This window comes from Polyodon spathula, chromosome 2 (genome assembly GCF_017654505.1).
Source record: "Polyodon spathula isolate WHYD16114869_AA chromosome 2, ASM1765450v1, whole genome shotgun sequence".
Taxonomy (NCBI): domain Eukaryota; kingdom Metazoa; phylum Chordata; class Actinopteri; order Acipenseriformes; family Polyodontidae; genus Polyodon; species Polyodon spathula.
In genome coordinates this window covers 11,635,900-11,655,903 of record NC_054535.1, presented here as the reverse complement: position 1 = coordinate 11,655,903, position 20,004 = coordinate 11,635,900, and the positions used below count along the sequence as shown (strand labels likewise).

Here is a 20,004-nt window from a genome sequence, read left to right as displayed (position 1 = left end):
AATTCAATGTGGACAAGGGTCCTTGAGGTTTCACACTCACACCACAAAGATTAGTTCGGTTGTAGCGAGACGTCCCTCATATGCTGCCCGCTCACGCTCCCTCGTGATGGCTTTGATATACTTTCCTAAAAGTATTGGTTGTTGGTCGTCTTCGAATTGAAAGAGAACGATAGGTTACAGATGGTTCTGTGAAAGAGAAGACAACCAACAAACCTTGTGAGGTCGCATCTCTCGCATTCATGGGTTTAATGCAAAGAGAATGTGATCTCTACGGAGTAACTACTTAATCCCTCGGTAGGTGGGACTGAGGATGTCACTCCCCAGAGGTGCCTATCAGCAGCTGGGACATAAAATGCTCAGTAAATACCTGACCTGTGGCAGGCATATCCTAAAAGTTGTTGGTCATCTTCTCTTTCAGGGAACCAGGGTTCCATCCATAACTGTTCCATCATTCTGCATTATAATAAGCTTTATGACAAAGGAGAACTGCATAGCAAATTAAAATATCCCTGTGATGATAAAATCATAAAAGTGTCTTGGGACCGATAAAAACAATGGAGAAAAATAGACCTGGGAAAGGATGATGGTGATGATAATGAATATGTTACTTTTTGCTTTCTAGAGTGACCGATTGCTTATCAAAGGAGGCAGAATCATCAACGACGATCAGTCCTTCTATGCAGATATTTATTTGGAAGATGGGTTAATAAAGTAAGTTTTCAGCTACCTGTAACTCAGTGATTTGATGATGATGATGGCGATACAATATATGCACCGCTTCCGACCCGGACCCGCTACTACAGGACACGACCCGCAACCCGCTGCCACACCGCCTTCTTACCCGCAACCCGACCCGACCCGCTTTAAAAAGACCTGCAACCCGACCCCGCTAGTGTTTGTCCTTTATCTACTGCCTGCACCGACTGACTCTCTCACGCGCTCACATTCACACACAGGTATACCATTCTCCACAGATTGAGTTTATACAATAAGATATGTAGTTTGGTAGCTTTCTCTAGTGGTCTGGATATATTTTAACAATGTAATGTACTAACTGTCTCTGCTTACTTTACTATCAAATACATTCCTTTTGTGCCACCAGTTGAAAAGGAGCTACACCTGTGCTTTCGCAGAGATGTGCCAGTTTTGTGGCTGTTGTTCACAAAAACAGAATCCAGTCACATGTTCATTATTTTAATTTGCTATGATTGTAAAAGAATTCTACACTTCTGATTTACCTCTCAGACTATTATCCACTACATGATATAAACCCTGCGCTATCTTTTGTTTCACCTCATCCACAGGCGTTTTTACTATCACCAAGCAGGCATGATAAAAGGATCTTGTGAAGTATCAAACAAGTGGCAAGCGGCAAAACAAACCGAGAACACTGCTTTGTCAGATGATCGCCTCCTGCTTTAGCACATTTACCTAATAATATGATTTTTAGGAAATGGTTACAGACGCTGAAAGGACAGAAAATGTTTTTGGCGATTTCAATTCAGACCAGAGTTGACCCGAAAATTATTATTTTATTATCTGCACGTGAACCGCAAACAATGAAATGGTTTACATTCCGACCCCAACCTGACCCGCTTTTACGGGTCACACGTGGGTACCCGACCCATTGCAGGACTCTAGTTTAATCTGCTTAAAATTTGAACCAGTGGTAAAAATAATTGTCTACAATGCTTGCACAATGCATATACAGTATATGGGTGAAGAAAAAAAATGCTGTGACAACTTCTCTTGAAAGATAGTATATGATTAATTTTTAACCTTGAGAGAGAGATGGATTTAAAGGGATCTAAATGCACAAGTTCAGACATTCAATATAAAAACCTGATGGCATATAGTAACTATGAATCGTATTTCCCCTCCAGACAAATTGGGGAGAACCTGATTGTCCCTGGTGGAGTGAAGACCATAGAGGCCAATGGGCGGATGGTGCTCCCAGGTGGGATTGACGTGAACACTTACTTGCAGAAGCCATACCATGGAACAACAACTGTGGACGACTTTTATCAAGGGACCATGGCAGCACTGGCAGGAGGAACCACCATGATTAGTAAGATTACAACAGTGTGTCTGATTTGCAAATAATACAATTGGTGGATTCAAGAAGTGGATCTGGTTTTTAAAGCTTGGTAACTTATATATGCATAAATCACATGTTTGCAATTGACGTAAACAACACCACTCGACTGAGCGAAACAGAAAATTAAATTAAAGTTGAAATGCAGCAGCAATGTAGATTTTTACTTTCGAAATTGATAACAGTGAGTTTTGAAAATCAGATCTTTAGACATGTTTGTACTGAAACGTTTTATTGTTTAAGGGGGCGAGTGGGTTAGCTGCACAAGGCCAGCAATTATATGGGTGTATAGACTGAACTGATCCCTCACTAAGAATCTGTTTCATATAGATACTCAGCAAACATGCTGTTAAAATACAGAGGACGTTAAGGCTTTGTATTTTAAAGTTGTGTATGGATGTGGTTCTAACTTTACATATAAAGTAGGATAAAGTGGTGTGCATGTTTCAGTTTTAAGCCATTTTATTATGCCCGCTTTCATGTGTAAATTACAACACCTATCAATGTATTAGCTTCCCCTAATCTCTGACCTTACTACACTACACTACACTACACTACACTTATGTTATAAATTATGATAATTTCCATATATATATATATATATATATATATATATATATATATATATATATATATATATATATGTATGAAGTGTCTGAGAGACAGTTGGAGAAAAAGCAGGGATAATTCCTTAGTAACCAGCGGGACCCTAGCAACAGTACACCATGAAGATCAAAAGGCATTTACAGCTTCAAACAGCAAGGCTTTAAAAAAAAAAAACTGTTTAGGAAAAACTAAGGTTTTATATTATTAATCCCCGGTTCTGTACTTAATTAAAAAAAAAGCAGAGCCAGGAACCACCACCCCCGTCAAATCGCACCCTTAACCAATATATCTTGGGAAATGGGTTTGACTTTGTAGCTTTCACTGACACTTGCCACTGTCTTGGAGATTTCTCCTCCTCGTATCTGGCAAACCTCGTAATTCAGGATGGGGTGGTGGAATTTTTAAATCCTTCCCTATCTTTTGACAACTATTCCTCTTTTGAATATCTTGCAGTAAAATTTGCATTTCCATTATGTATTATTCTTGTGGTACTTTATCATCCACCTAAAGATAATTTTACTTTTTATCCTGAGTTCTCACATTTAACTATGCTTTATTTGCTTACCACTAGACTCATCATCCTGGGTGACTTCAATCTTCATGTGGACTCGCCCACTTATCCACCTGTTGCTTCTTTTCTCAGTGTCATTGATTGTTTTGGACTTTATCAACATGTTTGATCCCCAACTCTCTACATCTCCCCTATTAGGGGATGATGCAGTTGATCTTTATAACAATTCTATCACAAACATCTTGTGACACCTTTACAGTCTAGGTTAATTTGTTCTGATCGGTACTCCCCCTGGTTTACTCCTCAGCTTTATGAAGTAAAAGCCCAGGGTCGTCACATTGAGCGTAAATGGCGATCTACTGGTCTTTTGGTCTGTAAAGCAAAGTGGGAAGAACATACACATACAACTATGTTCTTGCCCTTTCTGAGGTACTGTCACTTTCCTACTTTACTACCTTTAATTGGTTCAGATACTTGCCCAAATACACCATCACCTTTTAGTGATACTGACTTTGTTTCCTCCTTCAAGGAAAAGGTTGACTCCATTATACATTCCTTTTCTAATTCTGGAAATTACGCTTGTCCTCCGTCCACACTGTTGCCCAATACACCAAAACTTATCCATTTCTCCTGTACTAACCGAGATGACATTCTTGACTTGATTACTAAATCTAAGCCCACAACCTGTTCTCCTGACCCATGGCCTTCAAAATTGACTCAGCACTATGGGAAAGATCTTGCTCCAGCCTTAACTCGTGGTATTCATTTTTACATCCGTAGACACAGTGTTCAGTGTTCAATATCACCATAATCCAGTTCTGGAAGCACAGACATCTGGACTGAGTATACCTAGCGGAATATGTAAAACATGATTTATTGCGAAATAGAAAACCAGTTCTAGATTTAACTTTAGGTTGAACTTTATCAATATGGATTTTAAAAGACAAAGCACTGTCCAGCTAAATACCTAAATATTTATAGAAGTAACATTTTTGCAAACACTGTTAATAGAATCTGTCGAATTTATTCTATTAAATTCTTAAGTTTAGTTTTATCAATGTTCAGCAAAAGACGCAAGTCATATAAGGCCAGTTGCATTTTATCAAAGCTAGTCTGGCTTCTGTGCTATGGAATAATCTCCCTGTTGGAACTGCCAGTCAGTTGGTAGGTTAAAAAAAGGTCTGAAGACTTATCTGTTCTGTCTCACATTTGGTAAGGGACCTTCAGAAGCTTTTATAGCCACATCTGGCTTTTGTGTTTAGGTCCTGATTTTATTACTGGTTTGCTTATTTCTCTTTTCGATATTGTATATGTTTTAAACTGTTTAAAGTGCCTTTAGATGTGCAGGTCTGCACATGATAAGATGCTATATATAAATCGAAATGGTTGTAGTTTGTTGTTGTGTCATTCACTGTCAGAGGCAAGATTATTATGTTGTTTACAAAAGCAGTGCTTTTATTCACTTTCCGAGAAAGCTATTGATGCGTAGTTCCGCACCATGTACTGTAGTTTGACAAAATTAATTGTGACATTTTAAGGCCACTGCACCCATATACAAAACATCTGCCACTAGTTTTAATCGGTTCGAAATGTAGAGTCTCTTTACATTTCTTTAAGAACTTCTCATAATATGTACTTCGGTAATCCCTCAACTTAAAAACGGTGCTGTTTGAAAGTTCCTGTGAAGTTAGGGGTAGGGGTGGGGGTGAGTTTAATGACTAACATGGATTTGTTGTTGTTATTTTCAGTTGATCATGTTGTCCCAGAGCCCGGGGGGAGTCTTCTGGCTGCCTTTGAGAAGTGGCACGAAGCTGCAGACAAGAAGTCATGCTGTGACTACTCCCTCCACGTGGACATCACCCAGTGGCATGAGGGGGTCAAGGAGGAGCTGGAGATCCTTGTGCAAGATAAAGGTTAGTACAGCTTACAGCTTCATGTTACATGGAATGAGACACTCACTACATTTCAATGCAAGAAGTGTTCTGGAAACGAGAGTATCTGGAATACAGATATTTACGATGCTGATTACTAACCCTGAGAATTAAGCATCCCACAGAGGAGTACCCCATACCAATTGAATATATATAATTTAATTGAGGCTGGCGCTAGTTAAGTTATATTGCCCAAGGGAGTTACTCAGTGGCCTAATGGACTCATAAACAGGAACCATGGCAATAAACAAAACTTAATTATATCCTCTCCAAAGTGGCCACTGGGGGCCATTTACAGATATCAAATGTGAGGAAAACCTGCTTTACCATTGCATCCGTCAATCTTCATTATGATATGAATGACTTAATGAATGAATTATAGAATGGCCTTGACAACTCAATAATACAGTTCCCCACATAGTGCATAGGTTGACGTCTGGTTTATCGGTCGAGCGGTTCAGAGAGCTACCTGGCTGAGCCATTGCTTTGTTTCCGTGATTCCATCTGTATGATCTGCATTAATTGATTTTTTACCATTTTCATTATTATTGGTAATCAGCACTGTTCTACAAAGTCCCAACACCAGATTAACCTTGACATGAATATTTGTTAAATTTGAGTTGGGAATTCAAATAAAAATGTTATTTAATGAGCATGTGACTGATTTTGCTTGAACAGGTATCACCTCCTTCCAGGTTTACATGGCATACACTGAGGGGTTCCACATGACAGACAGTCAGGTAAGAAGGAATATTTAAGAAACATATCTTTAAAAACATGTGAGGTTTTTACATTCAGCGCTGGGACTTCTTGTATTTTCGCTTGTGGCAATATGACAGTTTCTACCAATTATCTGTCATTCAGTTGAAAGTACTGCATTTAAATAAGGTAACCCTCAGAGGGTGCATTCATATTGTTTTGTTTGACCCATTAAGTACCAAATAATTTTTCTTTAAAAAAAATCTGAATGAACTTAATGGGTAAAGCGGGGACCCCAACAGATCAATTGCCCAGTGTGAGCTGTCTCTTCCTGGGCTCTATAGCGAGGTGACGCCAACTGCATAGGTCTGTTTGGGTGGAAAGATGTGATTGGCTTGAGAGCAGTATTGGAGATCAGGCAAAAAAGTCAAATTGCCTGTTATTATTAATTATTACCATTTGCATATATATCTATATCTGTCACTGGATACTGAGCCTTTTTTTAACAAGACTCCTACTAGACCCCTGAATGCCTGTGGCAAAGTGCCCCGCCCCTGTGTGTATTTTGTGTTGTGTGTTAATGCTGGTGTATAGTCAATGGTACACGGGATATAAACGGGTCTGTGTAACACGAGTGTTTAAAATGTATATTTGTATTTAGGAACGAGGATTGCACAGCACTTCACGTGCAAGTAAAATGTAGTAATATGTGAGCACGGGGAATTGCACTTTATTAATTCACGTGCAGTTGTACCGAGACTCCAACTGAATGATTGATTAGCAGTCGAGTCTCGGTACAGCTGCATAAAAACAGCATGTTTTCACTCACTCGGGTTGTATGTTCAGTGAGTGGAGAACGGGATTGGAGACGGAGGTAATTGTAATAAATATAATAATAGAAGTTCACCGTGTTTTGTCTTTTTGTTTTGGCTACGAATGCCATGTCCTGTGCCTTGTTTGTCTTACAACCTTTTATTTTCTGTCCGTCTGTTCGTTATTAAATGCTGAGCGAGACCATTCTCTCAGCTTCACCAAACTCCACCTCTATATGAAATTTAAAAATCTATTAACGTCTGTATAACTGGATAACTGGAATCCAACCTTAAAGACTAAATAAGAGATTCTGCTTAATGCAGGGTCAAATAAAACAGATTATAAGCCAGTATCTTAACTCTGAAGGCAGGATTTAGTGGGAATGCCAATTTAAATGTCAAGAAGCAAGGTACAGAGTCACTATTCATGTGAACACAAAAAAATTGTCAGACTCTCTAGATATAGCTAACCGACATGTTCCCTGAGGATGTGTTTTGTAAGGCCAATGAATTAAGATCAGGAATAATACAATAATTTGCGTTCATTGACTGCACTGCTCATATGAACTCTAGAGCTTCCGTCCACAGATGTTGTGTGTTGATTATGATTATGAATAGTCAGGTTATGCCAGATATTTATAGTTTGCCATTAAGTAAATTAGGTAATTAATGCTGATATCACGAAAGCAAGCACATGCATTTGTTAATTGCCATTAGGTATGAGGGGAGAAGGGGTCTATGCTTAGTCAGCTGTGAAATTATATTATTTCCATTGGCTACTTCCAAGTCAGTATTTATAAGCCTTTCGCAGACTATATTGCAGACAAAATATTACCTTTGTTTATTTTGAACAATAACAAAGGGTGGCCAGAAAGGGGTAGAAAAAAGTAAAAAAACAATTGTTTAATTTTGTAATTAAATCCATTCAAACTCACAAGGACTGATACAATAAATAAAAAAACACAGAATTGCTTCATGATGCTCATTACTACCCTTTATAACTGAAGAGATTTCATAATGTCTTCAAGAAGTATATCTTGGGCCAAAGCCACCGGAGAGTTTCGTGCAAGTGAGGTGAACTGAGTAGGTTGATTCTAGGTTGAAATCTCTCAGACACAGACTGAATGAGAAGTCCAGATGCATTAAACAAGAAAAGCAAAGGGGGAGAACTCTGGGTATGTGGAACAGCAGAGTCCAGGCTTCGGAGGAACCAGGGGGATGATGTGCAGTTGCTTGTAGCCCAGGCGATACGGAAGCTGGTGATTGGTGTTTAGAATCGGAACGCACAGCTGCAGAGTAGTGTTAATAGTGGACAGCAGCTGAGTAAGAAGCTATAGCAGTCCAAACGACATGGGGAAGCTGCACAGCATGTTATTCATGGGCTAAACCACTACAAATACACATACCTGGGAGGCTCAGCTGTTCTATTCAGTGACAATAACAGCACAGCATGAAAGCTTTGTTGCATGGTACAGTATTATTTTGCTGTGCCTGTAAAACATACTAAAGGCAATTAGTTTAAATTCAATTCAAATGAGAAATGCAGCCCAATCAAAATAAAACCTGACAATAATCAGCCACCTTATAAATCACGTCAGAGAAATGAACCAACCACTGTGAAGGGTTTGTCAAAGTTCCAGAACATTTCTTATCTCCAGGTGTCATCTCGTGCATAGAGCAAAGTTAGATTTATGTCCCTGAGTATAATAAGCTAATACATTGTGTGTCGAGTGTCTGCAGTATAAGCTTCACTTTAAAGTCCTCTCACCCAAACCACACAATCTGACATCTCTGTTAACTTATATTGTTATTGCTGCATTGTTGCCGTGGCACTTCAATTCACAGTGCTTTCACAGTGTTTTTTTCTTCGCCAGCTTTATGAAGCTTTCACTTTCCTGAAGGGCCTTGGTGCTGTAGTGCAAGTGCATGCTGAGAATGGAGACTTGATTGCTCAGGTAAAAACAAAGTGTTGTTTGTTTAAATTAAACTGTACAGTAGTGTTAACTTAGTCACCCCAGGAGTATATTTAGGGTTATGGTTAAGTACCGCTGCACTAATGCAGTTAAGACAATCGGGTAGTATTTATATATACACTTAATCACAGCCTCTAAAAGCACCTACTTCAAATTCTGCACCGCTCTCTTCTATCTCAAATCAAACCGAAACAAACAAACTTAAAACTATTTGTGTTTCATCCTCTTCCTGCTGCTGATGGATCAAACGTATAGAGGAGCAACTAAAATGAAAATGAATAGAAACTAAGAAAGAAGACATAGCTGTAGACAAAGGCGCTGGAACTAGGGATGCTGGGGATATAGCAGCACCCCCTTGGCTTCGCATGGCTTCCATCATATACAGGAGTTACAGTTTTATTCAGTGGCTTTAAAGCACCGCCATTTTAAAAATGGTCCCAGTGCCACTGGCTATATAGTGTTTAGCAGAATTTTAATTGCACCTTTACTTCATATACTGTAAACAAAGTTTGCACACTATCTTTCACATGCCAGTCTGCAACTATTGTCTTTCGCATCATACCAGCAGTTGTGCTCATGTCCTTTATTTCCTAGTTTCGGCTGAAGTCTGATATTCAGTGCCTCTGAATAATGTTGCCTTGAAACAACATAGAAACCCAAAACAATTTAACTTTAAGAAGCTTGGTAGATATTTCTTATCTGAAGCTAAGAAAACCACCAAATGCCCTTTTTTTTCTTAATTGTGTTCAGTGATAACCTGCTGTGAATGTTACAAAGCTGAATTCTTACCTACTGTAGGAACAAAATAAGATACTCAGCATGGGAATAACTGGACCTGAAGGACATGTCTTGAGCCGACCTGAAGAGGTAAGAGGTTTTGGAAATTGCAAGAGTCACATTCAATACCATCCATGACTTGTGGTACCATCCCTGACTCTCTGTATTAGAACAGCATCAGGGTTGGAGTGAAATCAGAATAAAGATCTATGTCTGACACACTTATTTTCCTTAAAAGTAACAACTAAAAAAATATAATATAATGCTTAGTGAATCTATTTAGTAATGTGTATGGTAATATAAAAAATGTGATGAAAAGAGGTAAAACATTCAGAGTGATGTATCATTAATATTTACTCGATTTGGTGTGTTAAGAGCAATGTTGTACTTTGCATATTGAAGTGCCTATTTATGCACAGCTGAAGTAGCTGCATTATTGGTAATTAACAGTCTAGACTCATTTGTTAGAATAGAGTTGAATGATCCTTTTAAATTTGAAAAGCCAGTTTACTAGTAAAAAGGCGCAGACTGAACAGCTTTTCCTCTCTGTATCATATTAACATGGTAATAGCACCGAGATGAGACACATTTAGGGAAAGTGCGATTGCATGTCTTTGTCTTGCAGTTGGAGTCAGAGGCAGTTTTCCGTGCCATCACGATAGGCAACCGAATCAACTGCCCAGTGTACATCACCAAGGTGATGAGCAAGAGTGCTGCTGACATTATTGCACAGGCGAGGAAGAAGGGTGAGTTCTGTGAGCCTGTCCTCATAGTGAAGCTGTATACTGAACTGGAAATGGGCACAAATGCCCCCCTAGTTACATACATGTTAAATCATTGTGTACCTGGGTTCTGCAATGTGTGTGACTATGCAAATAGCATTGAATGCAATGAGTGGGGCCTCAGTACATTGTGAAAGTGCTATAGAGCATTTATTCATTGTTTGTTTAGTGATGTTTTAGTGTCATAGCCCAATTCCTAGTGCCCATGAGTCATGAACAAAAATATTCCTCTTTGGCTTTATTTATTTGCAGAGCAGTCAAGGATTGGATTGGATAAGTTATATTGTCTTTTCCCATGTCTTTGCCTTGTGGATACAGGATTTCAGTTTACATTGCCGTCAATCCAGAGCTGTCATTCATGATACATTTAAATCCATCACAAAAAAACTAAAATACAAAAACATTGGTACTGTTTTTTTTTTGTTTTTTTTTTACTCGAAACAACAGGAGCTGTTGCTTTTGGCGAGCCAGTGACTGCCAGTCTTGGGACAGACGGGACACACTACTGGAGTAAAAACTGGTCGAAGGCGGCAGCCTTTGTGACATCACCGCCATTGAGCCCTGACCCTACTACACCTGACCACCTCAACTCACTCTTGGCTTGGTACAATATACAGTATCTGTAACTATACTGAGATATCTCTAGCCCGGTCTCCTTGGAAAACAGTTTCCACACTATCAGTACTGCATTCATGTGTTTGATAGAAACAAAGAGTACGTCAGGCAGAGCCACTATTCAACAATGCTGTCCTGGTTCAAACGTTCAATACGATTTGTTTACTTCTTAATAGTAAGCTTGTAAAAACTGTGATGTCACAATCCATTTGTTTTAAGATCCTTGGTTCAGAGCCTTGTTGTTATTGAGTTCAGAATCTGCCTTGTTCAAAAAGGCACACATATATTTGCACCTCTAGGAAGCAGATATAATTATCCTTCGCAAATGCAACAAACAAGGCTTTGCCAAAGAAGCACTAAATTAAACTTGTGAGCTTGACATAGATTGTAGGGCATGTGCTTTAAACATTTAACAGCTGTGATATTGGTAAAGACATTGCTTTCTTAATCATCAAGAGCATATTTTAAGGTCATTGCTTGCTTAGAATTGCATTCATCTGGTAGAAATGGTCAGTGTAACATTCATCTGCACTGAGAGCTGTGATTCAAAACCAATTCAGAATCTATGCATGATTATCTATCTAGTTCTTGACATAACCTGTCTCTTAATTTAGCAATCACAGGCATTAGATGCTGCAGCACATGTTAACAAAAATAAATACAATGAATTAGTGATAAATTAGACACATCTGGGTTTTGTTTGTCTTATTTGTGAAATGAGTAATATCAAACATATTTATAAACCAGATGCCTAGGATAGCATCGTGTTTAACAATACAGACCATTATGCTATACTTTTAATAATAATGTTATAATCTATCTAGCCTCAGCTGGCCATATAATGATTTCCATTACATGAGAATAGATGTTGAACTTCATGCTGATTTGATTGGCTCTCGCCAAGATAAACACCAACTAAGACACAGCTTTGCAGTAAACTAATGTGATCCATCTGCATCTCCATCCATTTGCGTTGTTTTCCACCTGATGATGTGGATATCTTTCTGTCTGGTGTTGATTGCTAAGGTGTAATCCTGGCTCCAGGGATCAGCTCATTTTGCCTCCCCAGTGCATCAGCACACACAATGGCTGCGATGCTGGCTCCGGGGGTCAACCCAGTGCGGTCTCCCCAGCTCATCAGCATGACAACCACCTGGATTGAGCTAAGTAGGGTACATCTCTACGGTCTTCAAGTGGGCACCTTCCATCCTCTGTGTTTCATTGACTAGCCCACGACACCTCAAGAGGGCTTGACAGTGATTCTGGCATCCCAGCATCACCTCCCTCCATCCCCCACTCAGCTCAGCCCAGCTTACTTACCTGTACATCAGCGTTGCTTTCTTTCTATTGTGCTTGAGATCCATCCAGAATCTTTCCGTCTCAACCACAGCCAGTTGCTGCTCCTTTCTGCTGCGTCAGATAAGTTCTTCACTGTGTGATGCAACCCTTGACCACTGAACCCGACGTTTCTGAGAAGAGTGTGCCACAAATCCTTGACAACCCGCCTCCACTGGGTAAACTTGGACTCTCCATCCTCACTCTTCCGCTTCAGCAGCTAATTGAGCATACCGAAGTTTCTTCCTCTCATACGCCTCATCCACAGCATCTTCCCATGGCACTGTTAACTCTACCAGATGAACAAGGCGTGCTGATCCAGACCACAAGACAATGTCTGGTCGAAGGTTAGTGGTGGCAATCTCAGGTGGAAAAATAATCATTGGCCAACATATGCCAGCATCTTCCAGTCTCTAGCAGCTTCCAGTTGTCCTGGGCGAGGCTTGGTTTTAACACCTTTTCTTGGTGGTTGCTCTCCTGGACGGAGGAATATTGTCTTTTGTGTGTAATGCTTTCATGGAACTGGTGGCAACCTATTGGTCAGGTTACGCTTGTCTTCCAGTGCTAAGGCCAAACATTGCAGCACCTGGTCAATGTGCCAAGTAAACGATCCTTGGCTAAGACCCACCTTACATCCTGTCAAAATGTGCCTTAATGTTGCAGGTGATGAACAAAAAGAACATGAGGGATTCTCACCCACCCAGAGGTTTAGGTTCTGTGATGATGGGAGGACATCATATGCTGATCTGATGAGGAAACTGATCCTGCTCTGTCCCATTGTCCACAGGTCTTGCCAACCGATCTTGCGTTGTTCCACACTCTCCCATCTCATCATTCTCCCTGCTTGGCCTGGGAAATGGCCTTTACACACCTGATCCTTTCCTCCTGCTTTTGTACCTCATTGACTGCCAGCTTCCTCCGTTGAGCTGGGGTTGCCTTGTGACATGTAGGAGGAGGTGAACTGAGACCAAAACCTCCTTTTCCATGCTGAACTTTCCCCGTAATATCTCAGATTCAAAGGGCAGCCTTAGCATCTTCCACAGCTTTCTTTGCTTTCCATTTTCTTCCAGTTTTCAACACAGGTGCAGCCTCCCTTATGCATTTGTCGTGTGAATCTACTAATGTCATTTCCAGTCGGACTTTGGTGTACTTAAACTCCTCAGTTAGAGCAGAGATTGTTAGCTGCAGTAATCCTTTACCATAAAGTCCCACTCTGCTGAGGCAGCGTGGAACTCCCAACCATTTCCTGACATATGAACTGATTAAAGCTTCCAGCTTCTCAACTGTTGTCAAGGAAACCTCGTACACAGTCAGTCTGTCTTGGCAGTAGACCAAACTGAAAGCTTACCTTGCCTGGTAAAGTGCTGTTGTCTATGCTCTTCAATCTTTCCACTGCTTGTTGTCTAACTTCTCCCACATGAACTGTGTCCTTTAGATCCCTGTTGTACCATCTCCCTAGACTTTTCACTGGTTTCTGGGACACTGTTGGTTTTACCTCACCATTAATGTAGAACCTTTTATCTACTAATTTACCTTTAATTATAGAGATGCTCCTTGATTTAGTGGGGTTGAATTGCATTCGTGCCCATTCAATGTTATTGGTTAATTTGCCCAATAACCGATTAGTGCAGGCTATGGTTGTAGTAACTGTTGTCATGTCATCCATGTATGCTCGGATTGGTGGTAGTCGCATTCCAGAAGCTAAGCGCTCTCCTCCCACTACCCATTTTGATGCCATAATAATTACTTCCATTGCCATGGTAAAAGCCAGTGGAGAAATGGTACATCCTGCCATTATTCCAACTTCTAGGCATTGCCATGTAGTGCTGAATTCTGAAGTTGAAAAACTAAATTGCAAATCTCCAAAGTAGGCTTTCACTAAATTTGTTATTGTCATTGGTAAGCTGAAAAAATCAAATGCTGCCCAAAGAATTTCATGTGGCACTGAACCATATGCATTAGCCAAATCCAGGAATGTCACATGTCTGATGTGTTCCAAGCATCCTGGGAAACCAGAATGCCTGCTTTTTGTACTGAAGTGTCAATGAAGCAGTTCTTTAATAGGTATGTTGACAATCTCTGCACAATAATGCTGAAGAAAATCTTGCCCTCTATGTTTAATAGGGGAATATGATGAAACTGACCGATGCTTGTAGAATCCTTTTCTTTTGGTATAAAGACTCCACCTGCTCGCTGACATGCTCTTGATACAACCTGTTTTTCCATCGATTTCCACAGGATTCATGGAACTAAAGAAGCTCTGTGCAGTGTTACAAGCTTATCTTTTATGACCCTTTGTAACAGATGCAGTCCCTCCTTAAGACTTTGTTCTGCTTTTCTCCATTGCTTCCTCAACTGCCTCCTTTCTCTAACTAAGCATTCAATTTCCTGCTGCTGTCTAGGAAAAATCCAGGAATAGTTTGAACTTTTTCCTTCCTTTTTTCAATTCCAAACCTCTCGCTTCCATATGCGTAGATGATGTCCCCAAATTTATCCAGCTTCTTTTCAACTGTTCCATTTAGCCTTTCCAAAGTAAAACTGAGATCCATGTTTTCTCACAAGCTCTTGGCCATTTAAGTCCAGCCTTGTGCCCGTTGAGGTTCTTTTCTATCTTATGCTGATTCATCTGACCGGGTTCATGAGGATCATTAGGTTCATCACTAGTTGTATCCACACAAGTCCTCCTCAAATCTATGACAGGGGTGCTGATATCCTGTGAACTGTGGTTTGCTTCATGTCACTGGATCTCATCACCACTGACTGTCTTGACTGACTTCGTAAGAAGTACTGATCAAGGCGAGGCCCTTGTCCCTTCTCCCTCAAGCATTTCATTCTCCCTTGATGAATCTTCAAACCTCTGACCATTGTCACCTTGCTCCAGCCGAATATACATACAGTACCTTGCTGTGTATTTGTGTAAACGTTTACCATGTTAATATAAGTGAGTACTCATTGTATAGCAGATACATTGTACGGTTCTAGCTGCTCAAACTGTACACAATGACACCTCGAATAAAATAATAGACACCTTTTGATGCATTAGCTAAGTATTAATCACACAAATAAAGATTTTACTAGGAATAGCTTTAAAACAACAGAATGTTGCAAGACATCCTTCTGTGCAGAAGCTAATTCTAACAAACTAGACTAGAAGAATTTTCTTGCGGATTAGTATCTCTTTTGTATTGCTGTCTTCTACTTCACTTGTTAGGAACATTAAAACCATAGCCAGTAATTTAACACAGATACAACCATTGCTAAACTGGATAAACGTGTTGTACCATATAACTAATTAAAACATTAACAGGTATGACAGGGGTCCTTACACTGGGCAGTGCAGTTTTGCAGCCCAATCATATCTGTTCTTTTACTTTCCTAGTGGGGATCTGCAGGTGACAGGCAGTGCACATTGTGCCTACAGCACTGCTCAGAAAGCCATTGGAAAAGACAACTTCACTCTAATTCCGGAGGGGACCAATGGGATTGAGGAGAGGATGTCTATCGTCTGGGACAAAGCAGTAGTAAGACCCATTTCATATTCTGCTCCTTAACTAACTACTGTATCAAACTGCGGTGTATTTCATGCCTTTGTGGCATTCATAGAAAAATATGACTACTTCACAATTAATGATTGCTGTCTGGTTTCACAGATTAGCATCAATCTTGGACTAACCCCAACTCTAAACCCTAACCCTAAGGTAACATTAGGTGTTAATTTGGGTTTGTGGTTTGCAGTGCGCAGGTGTAGTGATGATGTGATTGTGAAACAGAAGACAGACAACAAAGTGCACAATCCAAACAGGTTTTATTGTTTATAATCCTGGTCTGGCGAACACAAAGAATAATCCCAGGCAATACACGATAACGTGCATTGCACTGTTTCAAAACAACAGTCTGCATTCCCGAAATAATAAGACACAGTTCATAAATAATAAACACAGTAGAACACACACAAATACACACGTTCACAAGTCCATAATGATTATTAATGTGCTTGTAGTTATTTATAAATTATTTGTGACCAAGGTACAGTGTTGTCCAGGTTTAGTGCTGGCCTGTTGCGACAGCTCCGGATCATGTTAGCCATCTAATAATAACAAACAAGTAGAATTTTTAGACAAACAAACAAAACACTCACGATTCTTCTACAAGATTCCTTTTGGTTCAGCTTAACCATAACCAAGGAACAGATCACTTTGCTATGTCCCCTTTTATACCGTCAATCATGACCCCTTGGTTAATGATTGCAACCGCTCCTCAAATCCACGGCTTCCACATCATTTCCCTTCCGGGTAGATGATTTAGTGTACCGTAGCTCCACCCCCTTTCTAGATGACAGACTTACCCCTAACCCTGGGAATGAATTGTCTGGCCATCCAGCCCAGGGCACTCTATTCCCTGTACACAGCGCCCTCACAGGTCGGGGAGGGAGATTTATCACCAAGAAATTTCTGTCTCTGTCACAAACCCTCTGTGAGAGTTTGAAGTTATGGATTGCAATGAAGACAGACCCACACACAAAATAGCTCACAATTCCCCACATACAAATGTTTAACTTTTAAAACTCAAAAATCATAATGCTACTAAAAAAGACTGTTAGTTATAAAAACAGGCAAATGTTTTTTGTGTTACCTTATGCTAACCTACATGTTGTTAATTCATAATTTTTTTTTAAGACATACCCCAAACATGGGCTTGGGGAATATAATGGATGGATGATCTTGTCTTCCACAATAAAAGAAAATATTTTTTTCTTGAAATCCACAGACTAATCCATGATTCTGTTTTTTCAGGCTGTAGGTAAAATGGATGAAAATCAGTTTGTAGCTGTGACCAGCACCAATGCTGCCAAAATCTTTAACCTGTACCCCAGAAAAGGACGGATAGCAGTGGGGTCAGATGCTGATATTGTCATCTGGGATCCGGACAAGATAAAGACCATTTCAGCCAAAATGCAAAATTCAGTAAGCAAATTTTAGTTTGGAAAGCAAAAGGTAAACTTTGTTCAAAGAAAGAAAAAAACGGGTTTATTGATTTTATTTTTTTTTTTAATTAGAAGAACAAAAAACAAAGTCATAAGACAAGAAGGACAAGGGACAATGGCACCGTTTACAGTCAGGCAAAGTGTCAGCGAGTATGACCATGATTTCTGTACAGTCTTGACCTGTACATCCCCTTCCATTAAGGTCATGGCCTCTCTAGAAGATACTGTCAATTCCACTTGCTAGGTTTGACCTCACAGTTTATGAAAAATATGTTTTTTTTCAGACATTTGCATAAATTAAAATCAGGCTTGCCTGATTTACTTACATAAAGATCAAAAGATCTGACCTGGTTGTCAGTTGTGAAAATAATTGAATTCTATTTTTGCCAATATGCTCACATAGGGGCAGGGCAATCATAGCTCTCCATCCAAGAACATGTTCTACCAGGAAGAAAATGAAGTGTTGTTTCATCAGCACAAAGAATTTCATTGTGTCCAGTGTGTGGCAGCCTTTACTCCAACCATAATGCATGCAGCGTCAGGATTAGGGATAGCTAATTTTTAATAAGCACTTTAAAACAGACCATTAATGGCACAAAAAATGGATTTCCATAGTTGAGGGATTATAATTGCTTTGTTGATTATAAGTGCTTTGTTCAACAACAATAAACGCTGTTGCCTTAATTGTTTGAAGGCTCTTGAATACAACATCTTTGAAGGAATTGAGTGCCGTGGGGTCCCCTTGGTGGTTGTCAGCCAGGGGAAGATTGTGTTTGAAGATGGCAAATTGGACGTTCACCAGGGAATGGGGCGCTTCATTCCCCGGAAGCCTTTTCCTGAGTATGTCTACCAACGCATCAAGACCAGGAACAAGGTACTGCAGCTCCACACACATATTTGGTAACTCCAGTAGTCTGGTTAAAAGTTTGTCCTTCATTCATTTATATGAAGTATTTTTTTAAATGCTTAAAGTTTTTGTACTCTCCGTCTGTAAAGGTCCTTTGGATGGCTTTTAGAAAAATATAAATATTTCTGCAATGAAATCACTCAATTTACTATAAATCTTTAGTAGCTGGAGTTAGAAGTCATTCATTTACCTTCAATACAAATCATCACTTTTGTTTGCAATGTATTCACTGCGTGACTGAAATGCAAACATAGGGGAGGTGAATGTTGCAGTTACAAATAAATGCTGCATATATTTATTTGATATATGTAGGGTTAAAGAAAGTTGGGGTTGTTTGGGTCCTGAAGCCAAATCATTCTTCTTAGTCAAACTTTGTATGTGTCACTTCAGTACAAATGGCCAGACCAGTCTACCACTGTTTAAACACCAGATACACATGCACTTCCTCTTGACAGAGGCCGTGTTTGGCAAGGGCCTATCTTAGCATTGAATCCATTAATTTTCCATAACCAGCCTACAGTAACAAAGGCGTGCTTTTGTGTCTCAAGAGGATGGAGATGCTTGGTGTCTCCAGAGGCATGTATGACGGGCCTGTGTATGATGTTCCTGCCACTCCCAAATATGTCACACCTTCACCATCTGCAAAATCATCTCCCACCAAGAACCAGTCTCCACCTGTCAGGAACCTTCACCAGTCCAACTTCAGCCTATCAGGTAGGACAAGCCAGTTGCTATCTAGCTCAATTGGATGCTAACAAGTTTAAACTCTACCTGGCTATATTCTATTTGGCCTTACCCTAGCATGGTGTGTTTATGTCTTTGTGTTGTTTGGAGTGGTGTGCTGTGCTGTTAGCAGTGCTGTCCTTCAAATGAGATGTTAACCATGTCTTGTCAGCTTAATGGAGGTTTAAAGTCCCAGAGCGTGTGTTGAAGAAACGTACAGTACTTACTCTGGTTAAACTTTAAATTAAAAAAAAAATAAAAATAGAAAAAATGATAACATATGAAAATACTTCGAAGGACCACAATATCAATGCAGTGTATATATTTATATATTTTTATTTATGTATTTATTTTTTTAATTGAATGACAGAAACTATTTTCATACCAATAGACAGATTAGTGATACACAACAAATATCATCCATTGCTACAAAAGTCATTAGCTCCCGAATTCTTTGACATAAACTCTCTCTCTCTCTCTGTATAACAGGAGAACCACCATCTTCTGCTCTTCCCTGTAAGTTATATGCACTTTGCTTCAAATGAAATTACTTCATTTATTAGTTAGATTGAAGTTACCACAACACTTTTGCAGAGTGGAGCTGTTTTGTTTAGTGTCCAGTAGGAGGCCAAGAAGGATGCCCTGCAATGTAACCCGAGTGTGGTAATGTAATGATGCGGCTTCACTCGGCCCTTCCCAATCCGAAATGACAGTATCGCTACCTGCAGGATAACTCCACAAAAAATGCGGTGAAAATGACATGTATATATTCAGCAGCATTGCTCACAACACACCTACATAATAATCAAATTATACGATTTATTTTCTGATCATCTTTTATGCAGGACAGCCCTCTCATTTTCAACATCTTATATATTTCCAGGGGAAGCTTCTCGGCAGTTGGAAGGGTACAATAGTACAAGCAAACATTACAAGCACACAGCAATAATAGGTTTGTGAGGTTAACAACAATTGCAACATTTCCTTTGTAGGTCAAAGTTCCTAATAATAGATGCCCATAGCTGCCATGGCATGGGCGGGTCTATTTAATTGATCTAAACAGTGGTGGGATATACATGTTGCCACTCTTTAAATCATTAAAATAGTACCCTTTGTGTATTAATGTTATTAAAACTAACATCTCTAACAGTGCACGTTTGTCTTTTTCATGTTTTTCTTTTCCATGTTAATCATTTCTAAGGTAGTTGATTTTTGTGTTGTTTTTTTTTTCTGCTACTGTTCATATCAATTGAA

General features: G+C 39.6%; 1 protein-coding gene across 6 annotated transcripts in view; it reads left to right on the top strand.

Annotated features, from left to right (window-relative positions):
* The window catches only part of LOC121330123 (dihydropyrimidinase-related protein 1), a 36,616-nt gene that overhangs the window by 13,630 nt on the left and 2,982 nt on the right, over nt 1-20,004 (top strand). For 3 of the 6 annotated variants that reach the window (XM_041276419.1, XM_041276414.1, XM_041276444.1), the window contains 14 exons: nt 623-711; nt 1,884-2,068; nt 4,961-5,125; nt 5,822-5,883; nt 8,529-8,609; nt 9,426-9,494; nt 10,030-10,150; nt 10,634-10,790; nt 15,516-15,657; nt 16,930-17,100; nt 17,815-17,994; nt 18,576-18,741; nt 19,240-19,266; nt 19,634-19,702. In XM_041276419.1, the coding sequence (XP_041132353.1) occupies nt 623-711; nt 1,884-2,068; nt 4,961-5,125; nt 5,822-5,883; nt 8,529-8,609; nt 9,426-9,494; nt 10,030-10,150; nt 10,634-10,790; nt 15,516-15,657; nt 16,930-17,100; nt 17,815-17,994; nt 18,576-18,741; nt 19,240-19,266; nt 19,634-19,702 (1,684 nt within the window). The remainder of the gene's footprint in view (nt 1-622; nt 712-1,883; nt 2,069-4,960; nt 5,126-5,821; nt 5,884-8,528; nt 8,610-9,425; nt 9,495-10,029; nt 10,151-10,633; nt 10,791-15,515; nt 15,658-16,929; nt 17,101-17,814; nt 17,995-18,575; nt 18,742-19,239; nt 19,267-19,633; nt 19,703-20,004) is intronic. The other 3 variants (XM_041276435.1, XM_041276454.1, XM_041276429.1) reach the window with 2 other exon arrangements.